Below are 15960 nucleotides of genomic sequence, written 5' to 3' on the forward strand. Positions count from 1 at the left end.
TAACACACGAGTTTTCAAACACTTTCCCATTGGTTCTTCACCTGCTCATTGCCTGTCATGCCTGCACAGCCTGCAGGATAACATATAAGATTTAAAAGTAAAAATTCAGAGGGTGGAAAAACCCACTCCAAACAAAAACCCACTTTAAAGATGTGGGGGGAAGTCTTTGCTCCCCCATTCTTCACTAACTGATGGGGTCTGCACCACCACTGCAATGCCCATTTTTAAAAAGTGTCAAAAGGCAGTCAGCACCCCCAGATGAGCTTGCAGGAGCTTCTGTGGCCCGGACAGTTACTCTGGTGGTGCATATTCCTTACTCCTTACATCAGGTCTGCCTTGGACCAATTAAAAAAAATTTTTTTTAAAGGCTTAACTTAGTCATTTTAACATCTGGCAACATGCCCATGTTAATCTCTCCAATTCTGCATTTACCTTTCCCACAAAACAAAAACAAGTCGTGTTCTACACTTAAAAATTATTTTGCTGACTGGGCATGACAGCTAATGGACAGTATTAAGCAAGATTCATTTAAAAAAAAAAAAAAAAACTACCCTCCCACCCACCCAATTATAACTAACATGCTACTTAAAAATAACATCCCTTACCCACAACCCACCCTCTCACCTGCATTGATTTTAGGGGAAAAGAATGGGGGTAAAAAAGGAAAGAAACCATACCACCCTAAAAACAAGAACACCCCAGAAATGTGAAAAATCTTCCTCTGAAGAAAAACTACACAGACTGCTAGAAACAAAGAACTATTCCAGAGCTGGTTAAAGAAAGTAAACACTTTGCTACACACGTTAACATTCAGTCAGTGTGCTCCAAGACAGAGCCTTAAGAAAAATACTACCTGAGCTTGTAAGTTAATACAATCATTAAAAGGAGGTCTAAGACCATGTGGATACACAAAACTTTTAGAACCATTACTGGTTAAATGATGGATGGAAAACATCCCACCAGGCTGGCTTGTTAACCCGTAAGATCAGTTTTAAAAATAGACATCACTGAGGTACTGCTTCACCATGACATTTTAAACCCAATCTGCAATCATTACAGTGGTCTTAGGACCCCTCTCGTCCAACCAAAACAAAAAAGAACCAGGGGAATAAGAGAGGCAATACAGTATATCATGGTAATGTGCTTCAACTTCATCAAGTATTTAATTAAGAAAAACAAAAAACAGTAAAGAACAACCCGTCAACATGTTACCTTTGGTAGAAAAAAAAACAACACACAAAACAAAAGAGCAACACACACTTCACCAGTCACTGCTCAGTAAGGTAGTGACTGTTGCAATGTCATGGTGATGAACATCCTGCTGGGTCCGGGAAAAGGTACAGATACAATCAAAGTCTAAAGGATTCTTATTCCCTTCAAATATTTGATGTTTCCAAAAACTAGACCCTCAGAATTGCTCTGAAAAGGGTAAATTTGCAGGCATTCAAAATACAGATAAAATATTTTTCTCTTGAAGAGGAAAAAGAGACCTAAAGGTCTTTCTTTGCAGGTAAAGTCCTCAAATAGGTCAGATGAACCAGTAGTTTTATAATACTGAACAACAAGGTAATGGTGTGCATAATTCCTAGTGGGGTGGAAAGGTCAGGTTGGTTAAGGAATCCTTGGGATTTAGGACTACATTTGCCTGAGTACAGGAATATTTGGTTTCAAAGTATCTTTTTCAAGGTCAATCAAATGTTTCTCCTGAGAGAAAACAGTCCTGCATTTATAAAAGCATTTTCTTCTAGAGGTAGCTTCCCACTCCCCCACCCATGCCACACCCCGTGGATTAATACTATGCTTTTCAGAGACCCATTAGATGCTAACATGAGGTAGATGACTTTCGCCAAAAGTGAGGTAGAAACTAAACAAAAGCAAATGGTGTGGTGTGGAATGCTATGTGTGTCCTGTGCCCCTGGCCTGCAGGAAGCCAGAGAGCTAAAGCCCCAGGAAGTCCTGGCTCTAGGGTATCATCACATGCGACGAAGTACAGGAGTTTGACTTTTATACAGCCCCAGACTGTTGGGATAATCAATGAGTGATGTTTTTAAATAAATACCCTAAATACTTTTTGGCACCACTGGATTTTTGTTTTTAAACAGAAAAACAAGCCTATAACTTTGGCATATCTTCCGCTATCTACCAGAACACAGCAATTGTAGAATCTTCCAAAGAGGAAGCCAAAACATATACAAACAGTATTCTGCTCCTTCAAGCCTAAAAAGACTTCCCTCCTCAAATTATTAAGCTTTGGCTTAACTAGAATAAAACACACTGAGCCAATCTCAAGACATTCTCTTATAGCTCCATCACAAAGTGCCTTAAATCTGGCAACTTTTTTGGCCCAACACACAATTTAGATTCTATTTATGGTACCCCTGTAGGTATTTTCCCCAAATAAGTTAGACTTAAAAGGGCATCTATCAATCAATCAAAGAGTTAGTGCACTTGGGTACTGCCTGGGCCACTGGGCTCCAGCCAACTCAACTCACGTGCCACCTGCCAGCCAACATAAAGCACAGGTTTCTGAGACAGCATTACTTCTTGGGACCAAATTTACAGAGTAGTGATTTACCAAACAAACAAAAAAACCAGCACTTTTGAAACGTTAACTCAGTCAACCAAAAGTGGCTTTTATCTGCGTGTTATTTAGATCTCCTTTAGTCATCTCATACCCAAACTTACAAATCCAAATCCAATTGGCATCTCCAAACATAAACTGACCTCATACCCCCAACGCCACCCTGCCACCTGACCAGATCAGACATGCATGGGGACTTTGTCTGAATACCTCATTTACTTGACAAAAAGTTTATACTCCCCCCTTGCAGCACCCACAACCTGGTCTTTTCACCGTGTTCAAGACTCCCCTCCTCGACCCAATTCCTACCTACCCTAGCATCACCTCCTAACAGGCAGGAGATATCCAGTTGAAAACCCCAATTTTGAACAGCCTCACTCACACCAGACTTCCAAATGTTGGCTTTCCCCATCTTTCTTTGATTTGGAGCATTCCACATGGTACAATAAACACACTCCAAAGTGCTTCGCACCAATCCATGTGGGTCAGGAGTCAACCATGGGCAGCCAGAGGTACCTAATGTTTTAAAAACAAAAGCTTCTCAAGAGTGTGACCATGTTTGTCAAATGGCAGTTTGGGTGCAGAAAGGGGAGGAGACGTACCAGCACTGAGGGGAAAGAGGCAGCTTCCTGCACCTACACACTCCTATCGGGGGAGGACCTTCCAGCTTAGAGCCCGCAAACTTGTCTATTAAGACCTGATCATTTCAGTCACATGTGGAATCTCTGGCTTTACAACCAAATCCACAGACAAATGTTACCTACACAATTTTACATTACCGCTATTCACCAGGAAAATTTCTCACTCAGGTCCCACGATGCCCCCACATAGGGGGACACTGGGAAGGCGGGAGAATCAAAGGTAGTGACTATCTGAAGTAAGTCATCTCAGGTTGCTGAGAACATTTTTGAGAATTTCCAAGTTTCACTTCAATAAAATTTTCTAAGTATTTAAAACCAGTTGTCTTTGGTGTTTCCAGGGTGGTTTGCTGGGGGATGGGGTGGGGAGTGGGGGGGTGGGGCGAAGAGGAGGGTCAGCACCAAGTCATTTCCAAAATAAAAAGTGGTTAATTACACAAACTGTTCACCAAAGAACTTAGAACCTAGAGGCAAATACAAGGCAACTGAATAGGAGTGGGGGAAGGATTCAATCTTAAATGCTTCAATAGAAGAAAGAGTGGTTCTACAAAACAAATTCTCCTGCCTCCTTCTCGTTCTGGAACACAGCAGGTGGAGGCAGCAACTTCACTACTTTCCAATTTTTTGATCGTTTATTGCATGCGGTTCTCCATTATGAAAGGAGTTTTTCCCGTTTTGGTCATTCAGAAATAAAGCAAAGGGGAAGACACAGGGTACCTCCCGTCCTTCAAGGGCCGGACGGGAGAACAAATTTGATTGATTTGCTACACGGCCCCCATCATCTCCTTTCCTTCTGGGATGACAAAAACAAATTCCTCCATGTGTTACTTTATTCTGTTCACTTAAGACTAAACATCTCTATTGCAAGGGGTATTTCTCTTAAATACAGAAACAGAAACTGATGTGTCCTGTCTTTGTTTCAACAAGAGGTTTCCCTATAAGCCATGATCATTGAGCACCTCTCTCCTGAGGAGTGCTACTCTGGAATCTGGTTCTTATTCAGTTATCTGGGGGAGTGCAGGGACCTATATAGCTTCTCACAATCAAGGTATCTGCTATACCTACTTTCTGCCTGTAAGACAGATAATGCCCAGAAGCACAAGGCTTTGTACCCAAGTCCAGCTCACTACAAACCAACCCTGTAAAGTGACAGATGCCAGCCCAGTTCTGCAGCGAGAGCCTGGCTTTAGTTTTCATTCTTTGGTACCGAGACAGAGGTATACATCCTACATTTTGGGTTGGGGCAATTTGGTTTACAAATCTTTTACATTCAAAGGCATTTGGGGGAAAAAAGTTCACGTTAACCACGAGGTCCTACTGCTTGGCTCGGAGCAGAGAGTAGCAGACTACTCTGTAAGTGACCCGAGCGGAGAGTGTGCAGGGATGGGCTGTTCTTATTTTCACTTTCAAAAATTCTATTTTCCCTGAACTTCCAAAGCAGGAAAAAATTGTGCTTTTAAAGTAAAAGTTCATTTCTTTGCCTACTCTTCTGAGAAAAAGAAATACCTAGCATTAACAGAATAACATTCAAGCTGGGGTCGGGGACTGACCTCTGCCCTCCTGCAGATTTTGAGGGTAGCCAGTGTCTTTCTCATGCTCTCTGCAGATTACCTTGGCACATGCGTGCCCGCCCTCACTCAAGTCCACAGGCCAGGCAAGTCTGACACCCTCTTTTTGAGAATGAGGTTGGTTTTCTTCTTCCTTCCACTGAACTTTATAACCAATGACAAACTAAGAATACTTAACTTTTGAGAATACTTTTAATCAAAAATCCTAAGCTACATCTATTTTTTAGAAACCAAAGTGTGAAAGAAAAGTCCCTTTGGGTGGTGGTGTATAATCTTCAGCTTTACTATTTTGGTGTAAGATGGCTCAGTACACACACACACACACACACACACACACACACACCATCCTTAAAAGAAGCAAAGATTACATACCCTAAAACATCAATAGTCTGCTTTTCTTGGCTAGCAAGCCACAGCCACATCCACATCTTCTAAGAATAAGAAAAGATGCTGAACAGGATGATAAACACACTGAGGTATTAAAGGAGAACACAAAAAAGTTCTCTGTGGCAGCATTAAAAAAAAAGGGGGGGGGGAGATTTCCTAAAAAGATCAAGATAACAACACAATCTAATCCAATAAACAGTATTCTCCAGAACACAAATACTCTATCATTCAGCATTTTAAATCTTATTTTTCCACATTTTATAGTTTTTCTTTTTTTTCTCTTTTTTACTTAGTAGTTCTTTCATGTTTCCTTGGCTCAATCTACAGAACAAAACCCATGCCACACATCCAGTGCCCCCCCCAGCCAGAGACGCCAGGCTTGTGCATATCACGCCCCACAAAGGGTCTGAGGGGACCGTGAACTCCAGAGTGCGGGTGGGGACGAGGGCAGAGGGCCTGCTGGAGAAGGAAATGTAAAGATTTATGAGGTAGATAGAAATTATCACGTCACAGGCTCAGTCCCTGCAGAAAAGATAAGTACATTCATCTGTAAAAAAATAAAGATGAGGTAGGACTCAAGCAATGTTGTACTCTTCTTGTTCTCTTTAAACAAAAGAAAAAAAGAAATTTCCCTGAGACTGTTTCTTCTTTGAAATTCAAAAGGGGGGGGGAGGAGAGGATGGGAGGGAGGAAGGGAGAGAGGGTGGGGGAGAGAGAGAGAGATGCATGCACACACGCACGCCCCAAACACAGAAGCCTAGAGAACGTGATTAGAAAATGAGGATCCGATTGTTGCCAAAGTCCACCACCACGATCATGCCATCGGGGGTGACAGCGATGCCAGAGGGCCGGTCCATCTGCCCAAAGCCACTGCCCTGGGTGCCAAACTTGCACAGGAAGCTGCCATTTGACTCGAACATCTGCACCCGGTGGTTCCTGGAATCGGCCACAATGATGCGCCCCTCCTGGTCCACGGCCACACCCTGTGGGCGCAGGAACTGCCCATTGCCAGTGCCCTCAGAGCCCAGGAAGCGCGCAGACTGGCAATCAGGGTGGATGACCAGGAGACGGTGGTTGTTGAAGTCGGTGACCACCAAGTGGCCCTCATGGTTGAAGGCCACGCCCCGGGGGGAGTCAAAGTGCTTCCAGAGTGCTCCCTCGAAGCCATACTTATTCAGGAAGACACCGTCAGGCCCAAAAAGCTGGATCCGGTGGTTACGGGTGTCAGAGACCAGGATCTTGCCCTCAGAGTTCACCGCCACATCCCAAGGGTAGTTGAACTGCCCATTTTTGGTTCCTTTCTCACCAAACTTGAGCAAGAACTGGCCCTCGAACGTGAAGACTTGGATGCGATGATTGTCCTTGTCTGCCACCACAATCCTGCGGGAGGTGTCGCAGGCCACGCCGGCTGGCCGGTCGAATTGCCCAGGCCGGGAACCCAGGGTGCCGAATTTGTGGTGGAAGGTGCCACATGGCTTGAACACTTGGATGCGGTTGTTGCTGCGGTCGGCCACTACAATGTAGCCTTCCTTGTCCACACTCACGCCCCAGGGCCGGCAGAGCTTGCCGTCACTGTCGCCCTCGCTGCCGAAACTCAGGCCCGGGAGCCCAATGCCCACATAACTGCGACCCGACTTGACCACCACCTTGAAGGGGCTGTTCTCGATGTGCTGGTTGCACATGGTGACTGACACCAGGTGCTCACCCTCCAGCTGCGGCCGGTAGCTGACCACGTAAGTCCCATTCTGCTGATCGCTCACCTCGGCACCAAACAGGTTGCCATCAGGGCCCAGGACCACCGCTGACATCAGGTCACCTCCTGAGAGGCGAGGCTCCCCATCGTGGTCATAGCCAATAACAGTGAAGGAGGCCACCTTCCCCTGGAGGGCTCGCTTGAGGCCATCACCCGTGGCCTTGGTGAGCGGTGCAAAGGCCCCGCTGCTGACGAAGCCAAAGGACTTGATGGCAAGGTACAGTGCCTGGTCGGGGGGCGTGAACATGACGCGGTCATCCTCTTGGGGCTGTAGGAAGCTACGCACGGTCTTCAGCTCCTGCACCTGGGCCAGCATGCGGTCCCGGGCCAGCAGGACATCCAGCGCCCGCCCTTCCTCCAGGACCTGCTGGACAGCGCTGATGGTGCTCTCAAGCTTGTTTAGGCTTTGCCGTAGCTTTTCCACTTGCAGATAGAGGGACTTGGCTTTCACCTGGCGGATCTTCTCTACCTGTAGGGAGAGGAGACAGAGGCTTTGAAGCCAGCAAAACAAAACAAAACACACACACACACACAAAAAAAAACGCCACTACACCATCTGACATGGATCACAGGAAGTTGCCCTTAGACCCATGATGAAAAGGTGGAGGCTAGGGCTCCAGAAACAACTATTCTGCTCTTCAAAATGGCAAAGATCCAAGGGCAATGGGAGCCTGAGGAACTGTACCTAATACAAGAGGTGACTGCTAAAAGAACCAGTATTTGCAGAGCGGGACCATGGACTGGGGGGACACTGACGGACAGTGCTGGTGCACAGTGACCAGGCACAGAGGGATTAGACACCAGCATGGAATCAAGATTGGATTTCCTGCTTTTGAGGAACTGTGATGATGGAAGAGAATACCCTTGCTGAGAGCAAATAAACACAGAAATGTTGAGGGCTAAAGAGGCATCCAGTCTCCAACACGTCACCTTACTCTCCCCTGAATCACATTACATACAAGAGTAGACACAGAGAGAAGAATGAAAAGGGGGCAAAATGCAAATAATCAGTAAATCTGAGTGAAGGATATATGCACCCCTTTTACCATTCCTTTCACTTAGAAACAAAATAGAAAAGCTAAGAACTGAGCACCTCCTCAGCACCTGCTGTTTACTGAGCACCTGCTCTTGTGCCAGGCACTGAAGGTGAATAATGACCAGTACAGAATATGGTCCTTGCCCTCACCAGCAGGACTTGCCCATGGACAAGACTTGCACAGGCCAGTCTTGCGTCCCCCTAAGGGCTGAATTCTCAGCACGACTACAGAGCCTGCCATCTCTTCCTATTCTCCTTTGCTCCACCCCCCTACCTTGCCCCAAGCCCCCACCAAGACAGAGACAGAGAGAGACAGAGAGAGAGATGTGGGGAGGGGGGAGAGAGAAAAGACAGTGTGTGGAGAGAGCGAAGGGATTTGTTGAGATCCTAATTCAAGGTTACAACCTGTACCTCTCCACCCTGCCACACATCCCATCTTCATCTTCTCTGTCCTTCTGTCTTCACAGGGAGCCTAAACCTCAGTCCCCAAATATGGATATAGTAAGTCTTTGGAAACCATTGGCTTGTATAATTTCCAGAGGGGCTCTCAATATCTAAATTGCTGTAATACATAAATCTAAATTGTGACCTGCTCAGATAATTCCCGTTTCTGAGGTTCTCAAACCACATTGCTCTTAGAAATGTGGGATTTTGTCTGACCAATGAAACAGAGCCACTTCTCCATTCTTAAGTATTAAATCTGTACAAGTCCTTCAATTCTAAGTGAGTTCTCCTGTGAAGAGGATAACTGAGTCACCCAGCTGATTTGTGCCATTTTGTAGAGAGAACCAGGACTTCTGAGAGTTCTACTAGTCAGAATGCTACAGAAAGTCTATTTCAGAATAAGGCCCCACTGTTGGGGAGGCCTGGGTTTCAGTTAGATTTTTCCCCTGGGAAGGGGGGTGATGATGTGAGTTTTGACCCATCCATGCTTTTCTGTCCACTCTGGAAGCAGGACCCATGTGCGCAGAGGGCCCATGTGGGGACAGATCAAAGAGAAGCTTTGTCCTTTGGTTTTGCATTGGGCCAAACCTCTGGGCTTTGGTTTGGATTCCTCAGCCAGGTGGTTGCAGCGAGTCCCACTAGGTAGCCAACTCCACTAGAAACCTGTAAGCCACAAGCATGAAGAAGTCCATCTAGATACACAAAATGGGTCACCTGGCACTCAAGTGTCTTTAAGTAACGGGGAATGCAAGAAAATAAGATGTGTAACAAGGAGGTGGCAGGGCAGAGACAGGCAGGAAAGCTTTGCTGCAGGGGGCAGAAAAGTCAGTAAAACAGAGTGGGACTCCCACAGGTTTTGAGCTAAGGTACCATAATAAAAATTAAAGACAAATGGGACTCAGGTGTTCAGAAGGAGTAAGCTTATTTTAGAGGTTATCTGAGAATGAGTTTTTGGAAATGAAGTAAAAACAAAAGTATATTACACAAAGAGACCAACTCTTCTTTTTTTTTTTTTTTTTTTTTTTTTTTTTTTTTTTTTTTTTTATAAATTTTTATTTATTTATGGTAGTCACACAGAGAGAGAGAGGCAGAGACACAGGCAGAGGGAGAAGCAGGCTCCATGCACCGGGAGCCCGACATGGGATTCGATCCTGGGTCTCCAGGATCGTGCCCTGGGCCAAAGGCAGGCGCCAAACCGCTGCGCCACCCAGGGATCCCGAGACCAACTCTTCTAAATTTGCTTCTCCAAGACTAAAAACTTGCTTTCCAAGCCTTCTGAAAGAGAAGTGCCTTTGGGGAGAGGACAGGAGTCGGCCTCACAGGAGGGAGGGTACCTAAGGTGAGATCTGCAGGAACTCCTATGCACAAAGGCCTTTTCATCAGCAAATCCAGAAGAGCAAGTTTGTGGCAGAGTGCACCAGAGAGCTCTCAGGTTGCATGAAGTGGGCCTCTTTCAGTTATAAGTAACATTCGTGGGTGGCATGAGCCTGGCAGACCACGGGGGCATGTGAATGTCTGGAAGCCATGCCATGCCATGTCCACAAAGGTGCCTGCCTAAAATAAGTGCTGAATTAAATCCTAAGACTTTCTACGCAAGGATTCTTCTCTTCTTGTCAAAAGGCAACTGAGCATATTTCTTGAGGGCAGCAGAGGCAGAAAGCAATTATTTATGAGCTAACTAAATGGAAAAATGCAATGAAAAACCCAACATAGCCTTCCCGAAACAGAGATCCCACCTCTACCTTCACATAGTTTAGAGGATTAAAACGAGCATTCACACACTTAAGTGCACCCTTTAAGTCAGCTATGTATAAAGTCTTATGCATTAAGAGAATGTAATTATATAGCTGAATTCACTTGAGATACTGGTCCCTTCATAGGCACATGCTCCCCTCCCCTCTTTCTGAGGAGGGGGGGATGGTAAGATCATAGAAGAAAATGTTGGGATAAGGACTTGGGTGGGGAAAGCCCACCTACCAGCTGATTTTTACGTGCACAGCACACCAGCACGCTAGGCACTCTTTCCTGCCGCACCAGAAGAAAGGGTGCTCGCTCATTGCCCTCTCAAGTGGGAAGCTGTTTTTCAAGGGGTCAGAAAGTGCAAAATAAGGCAGGACACCCAAAATAAGGATACTTCCTAGCAGCCTGCTTTCATACCAACAGTCTCAATCATGCTCTCGTGTCTCCTTGAGTGTGTGCAACATAAAATCTGAGGTTTCTTCCAGTCCTGGGTACCCGACTACTTCTGAGAAGGCTTCTTGTGGCTGTAGTGCTCAGATGGCATCCACAATGTTATAGGGATCCCTGCACCTGCTGCCAACCAGCTTTATATGTAAAATCTCCAAGTGTTCTAAAGTTAGACATTAGAATCCAGCTAATTAGAATTAGCTGCAGTTCACTGAAAAAGTGCTGGCTAGACCAAGAGGCCCAGGTGGGGGTGGGCAAGCTCCTGTTACCTTCCATAGCAGCTCGCACTCCCGCTCCTCCAGGGCTTTCTTGTGCCTTGCAGTCACAGCTTTGACCTCCGACTGTACCACCTTTGCCTTCATCTCCACCTGCTCCGCCACAGTCTGGGCCTGCTCGATGCTCAGCTGAAAATCAAGAACAAGCTCATGCCATTAGAAGGACTTCCACTCCTCATGCAAAACATTTAAGTCTACTTGTTTCAAATCCAAAAAACTAACACCCTGGGCCCCTAGACCACTTGATCCACTTCCTTGGAAAGAAAGCGGGCACATAGGGAGAGAATGGCATCTGTTGGACATGTAACTGAAGGAGTTGCTGGCAAGTGCTGTGTTTCTTTGTATGGGAAATGGCACCTACACAGTGAATGTCAGGACTATTAAGAGCTGCTCTGACACAGTGAAACCAGTATAGTTGGGATCAATGTGAAATGTACCACTCCCAGCACACGAACCACTTCCCACAGACTTTTCTGGCCTTACTTGTGGCCTGGGAAACCCCCGCAGGCTGGCACAGCGCTCATGTCAAGGTGCAGAACAGCTGCAGGCCAGCAGTTAGCCACCATGTTCCTGTCGAGTCATTACCAACTCAGCTCTTTCCAGCCCGCACCTGCACCAAGCAACACTGGGGATACTGTCTGAGCCACCAAAGAAACCACACGTGCCCTGTGGTCAGCTTGCCAGACTCTCTACGCACCACCACACACCCTACCCTTTACCACCAGCCCTGGGTAAATCATCCAGTTTAATCAGAAGTATTCTTGTTCATAAAAAATTAATCAAGACAGAAGGCCCAGTGTTGTCATTATTAATATTAGATGATGTGTCTTGAAAAGCCACAGGATTTCTTTGATATACTGAGGTATTAAATCAGGGATTCCAAACTGCTGGTGGTGCAACAGTTCTTAGGGTGTATGCTCCAAATCAGGAGGTGCCTAGAGAAGCACAAAGGGTTTGTAACCTGGTTTGAGATCAAGAATTGCTCACGGGTGACCAACCACCAAGTGTGCCCTGGACTAAGGGTTTCCAGCATGTGCAGCACATCTACAACTGAGGCTGTCCAGTCCTCCTAGGAATCAGGCTTCAAACCCTACCTCCACATCCTTTTATCTGCAAGACCCCAGGCAAGTGCCCGGACTTCTGCAATCTTGGCCAATGGGAGAAGATAGAATAATAGATGGAAGACCCAACCTAGCTCGTGTCATACAGGTACAGTCATGTAACTAGGCCTACTCACACTTCCTGACCCATTTTGCTTTTTAAATTGTGATAAAATACATAGAACTAAAATGTACAGTTACTGACATTTAGCACATTCCACCCAGCTCCCAAAAACTTCCATCACTGAAAGGAAGCTTCCATACCCATTAGGTAGGCCTTCTCCATCTCCCCTCCCTCTCCTCCATTGCAATCATAATGGTTTCTATTCTGGATATTTCACAGAAATGGAATCAGACAATACACTGGCAGCCTTATTTGTATATGAATATGGCTATGATTCGTTTAGCCACTTACAACTAGGAGGCTCCTCACCCCCTTAATTCTCTCAGTCTAGAGGACACGCCAATGGTACAAAAGTCACATCCACATCGCAGGTGCCCCCTCATCACCCATGGTTGCCATAGCTAGGTGCTTATGGTATTCTCTGCCCCATCCCTGTGAATACACGTGTTGCATGGACTGATCTGGAAGGCTCATAGACTATCCATGGGCTGGAATGCCTTCTCTTCCAAATTCACCCGAAATTCTAATCCCAGCTTAGATGCCACTTCCTTCCTGAAACTGGCAATGAAGGACACCTTCCCATGTTTCTGTTCACCTTTACTACCCCAAGTGTCATTACACATCCAACTATTGGGGGGGGGGGGGCGCGCTAACGGGTTAGGTATATATAGTTCATGATACTTAGCCACTGTTGTAGCAGAAATAATCTCTATATATTTTACACTTGCTCACTTCTACAGCCATAAACATTTATCAAAGCAGTTGTTAACTATATTGTTTTAAACACAGTCTCCCCCAAATTCAGGCTGACTAGTCAAGAGCAGGTCATACCAGATAGTGCAAGTCCTAAATCCAATGACTAAAAATCACGTAAGGTCACATGGAGACAGGCATGTGAAGGGAAGATGGAGGCAGAAATTAGGACTGATGTAGCTAACAAGCCAAGGAAAACCAAGGATTGCTGGAAAAAGCACAGAAAGATTCTTCCCTACAGCCTTCAGAGAGCACAGCCCTGCTGACACCTTGCTTTTGGACTTTTAATACACTAAATTATATGAGAATAAATTCCTATTATTTTAAGTCACCAGATTATAGTAATTTGTTATATCAGCCCTAGGAAACAGTAGCCAACAAACTGAAGCAGATGGAAATACCAAATTACCCAAAGATAAAACAAAAAATTGATCAATCAGTGGATGAATCTAAGCACCTATCCTAATAGACTTGGCAGATTTCAAATGTCTCAGGCAGTCAGGATTGATTTAGAAAACGGGAAAAATCTCATTAGACATATACACAGAGAGGATTTAACGTAGAAAATTGTGGTTGAACAGGAAGTGGAAAACTGCCAGGGCAAAGGGCACTCGCAAGATGAAAGACGGACAGTGCCTGCCATGAACAGCAACCACCCTTGGGCCAGGAGGACACAGAGAAGAGAGGAGGGGTTACAAGTAGAGACTAGGGGTCCATGCCCAGCTCATTCTGGAAGCGGCTGAAGCTGCAAACTGGAACTAATCTCTGCTGCTGGGGTGAAAAAAAATGCTGCTGCTAAGAACAGGAAGCCAAACAAAGAAGGAAGTCCCCTTTCCCAACTTCCGGATATGTGGTTTGAAGTGCTGCAGCCCAGCACCACGTGTGAAAGGGTCGGTTATAATGGAGAGCATAGAAGAAGTGACCCACACATGCTGTCTTCAGATGTGCTGGTAGTAATTAGCACTAGCTGATGTCCAAGTCAATACATGACCAAGGCAACCAAAACTTCGTACACGTATTTCTTAGATTACTCAATGGAAAACACAGGCGGCAAATGCTTTCTATTTATATTGATGCTATATTATATATTGAATGAACTGATTCTCTGTAAATACCAGAAGAAATCAAAGCAACAGGCCTACATTCCTGCAGGGCAAGAACAGGCAGGAGGGTACAGTGACCACCCCCTTGTGTAGCAAGAGGGTCTACACAGCGAATGTCTGTCTATTTACCTCCCCCTCCAGTCTCCTAGCCAGGCCTGCTCCCTCGTGTTTCCTGCCAGGTCCCTAGCAGGTCGTTGGGTCTGGAATTCCCGTTCTGCGACAAGAACGGTTTCTTGCATTTTTTAATCAGGTAGAAGGGGTACAAAGCCCTTACTGTGATTTGAGGGATCCCCAAGTGTGCAGGGTTAGGATCATTCCTCGAGTTAAGAGTCATAAGAGCCCTATGTGTGGAGACAAAAAAACAAAGCTTTCTTTTCCAAATCATACGCAGTCAGGCACTGCATTCCAAGATGTATAGACCAGGACCTGCTTAACTAGTTCCCATTATCTAAACAGGGCATTTGAGGGAACCCAGAGGTAGGTGGGGTGTGAAAACAACAGCAGGTAAAAAATGCCGGGTAAATCTCAAAAACAGAAACACAATTTGAAATACAGAGAGAAAATTTAAAAACTACCCACCCAATAAGCACGGGGCTTGAGAAGAAAAATAGAAGTCATCTTTTAGATGTTAATGCTGTGTGCCAGCTGAGCACTGAGTGCTGGCCACTGAGTACAGAGGAAGCAGAGGCCGCCTGGGTTTCACAGGGAAGAGTACGGAAAGTGATGAATGATGTCTGCTTGTGAAAACTGCGGTGGCCAGATGACTGGTGTTGAATACCAGTACGGATAGGGACACACAGGTTGGCTTAGTCTGTTAAGCATCTGACTTCAGCTCAGGTCATTTTCTTTGGGTCCCGGCATGGAGCCATGCATTCAGCTACCCACTCAGTGGGCAGTCTGCTTGTCCCTCTCCCTCTGCCCCTACTCCTGCTCACGCTCTCTTAAATAAATAAAATCTTTAGAAAAAGAAAAGAAAATGTCCTGATAGAACATAACAGAATGCAAATGTCACTCAAAAACTCAGACCACAAAACCACGTATGCGAACTACTGTATTTCACTCTAAAATATAATTTTATCACACTTAATACCCTGAAACTATGATTTATCTTAAGTGTCAATGGGCTTTTCCCTCTGCTAAGTGTATATAAAATAAATGTACATATTACAATCAATGGTGTCTTATGTGTGATAAAGAAATACAGTAATTGGGACGCCTGGGTGGCTCAGCGGTTGAGCATCTGCTTTTGGCTCAGGACGTGATCCTGGAGTTCTGGGATCAAGTCCCGCTTTGGACTCCCTGCATGGCACCTGCTTCTCCCTCTGCTTATGTCTCTGCCTCGCTCTGTGGGTCTCTCATGAATAAATAAAATCTAAAAAAGAAATATAGTAAATGAAAAATCAAGGCACTCTTCGCATGGGCAGCAACTATATTGTTGGTCCTAATTATGGGTATCTCCCCCACCCCAGATCAGTGCACCTTAGGAAATCCTCTAATTACGTTAAGTGGCCAAAATGTTGTACTTCCAAGAAGACTCAAAGTGAAAGTAACAAGATGTTTTCAAAAGCAATAAAAATGAGTAGTCACGCTGAAAACATTTATGAGGTACACTACATCTTTCATGCTTCCTTTGTTGTAGGTAGCTCTGGACCCTCACCAGGATCAATTCTTTTTACAGGAGTAAATATAAGTAATTGGGAGAATTTACATTTGGGTGCTTTTTTCTAGAACTGAGTCTTTCAAGCTAAATATACACAATAGTGAGTCTTGTAGTCATAACTTAGAAACTGTAGTTCATAGTCAACTGTACATTGGAAAGTTATAATTTAATAATGAATAAATGTCCCTGGTTGAAGAAAGGGACTGGAGGTCCCGAAAGTATTTTCTAAACAAAAGCTAGTTAAAGGAAATGAAAACATACAAATCCCAAGTTGTACTGAGTTCAGATATATTGTAAAAGGTCACTGATACTCAAGGAAGGTGGTGTAAAGTTTCTAAGAACTTATATCTG

General features: G+C 45.1%; 1 protein-coding gene across 1 annotated transcript in view; it reads right to left on the reverse strand.

Moving 5' to 3' along the window:
* Positions 1–585: 585 nt before the first annotated feature.
* Positions 586–15960, reverse strand: part of TRIM71 (tripartite motif containing 71) — a 71909-nt gene continuing 56534 nt past the window's right edge. The window contains exons 3-4 of the mRNA XM_038570331.1: positions 10864–10998; positions 586–7396 (exon numbers count right to left, since the gene is read on the reverse strand). Of these exons, the coding sequence (XP_038426259.1) occupies positions 5945–7396; positions 10864–10998 (1587 nt within the window). The 3' untranslated portion in view covers positions 586–5944. The remainder of the gene's footprint in view (positions 7397–10863; positions 10999–15960) is intronic.

This window comes from Canis lupus, chromosome 23 (genome assembly GCF_011100685.1).
Source record: "Canis lupus familiaris isolate Mischka breed German Shepherd chromosome 23, alternate assembly UU_Cfam_GSD_1.0, whole genome shotgun sequence".
Taxonomy (NCBI): Eukaryota; Metazoa; Chordata; class Mammalia; order Carnivora; family Canidae; genus Canis; species Canis lupus.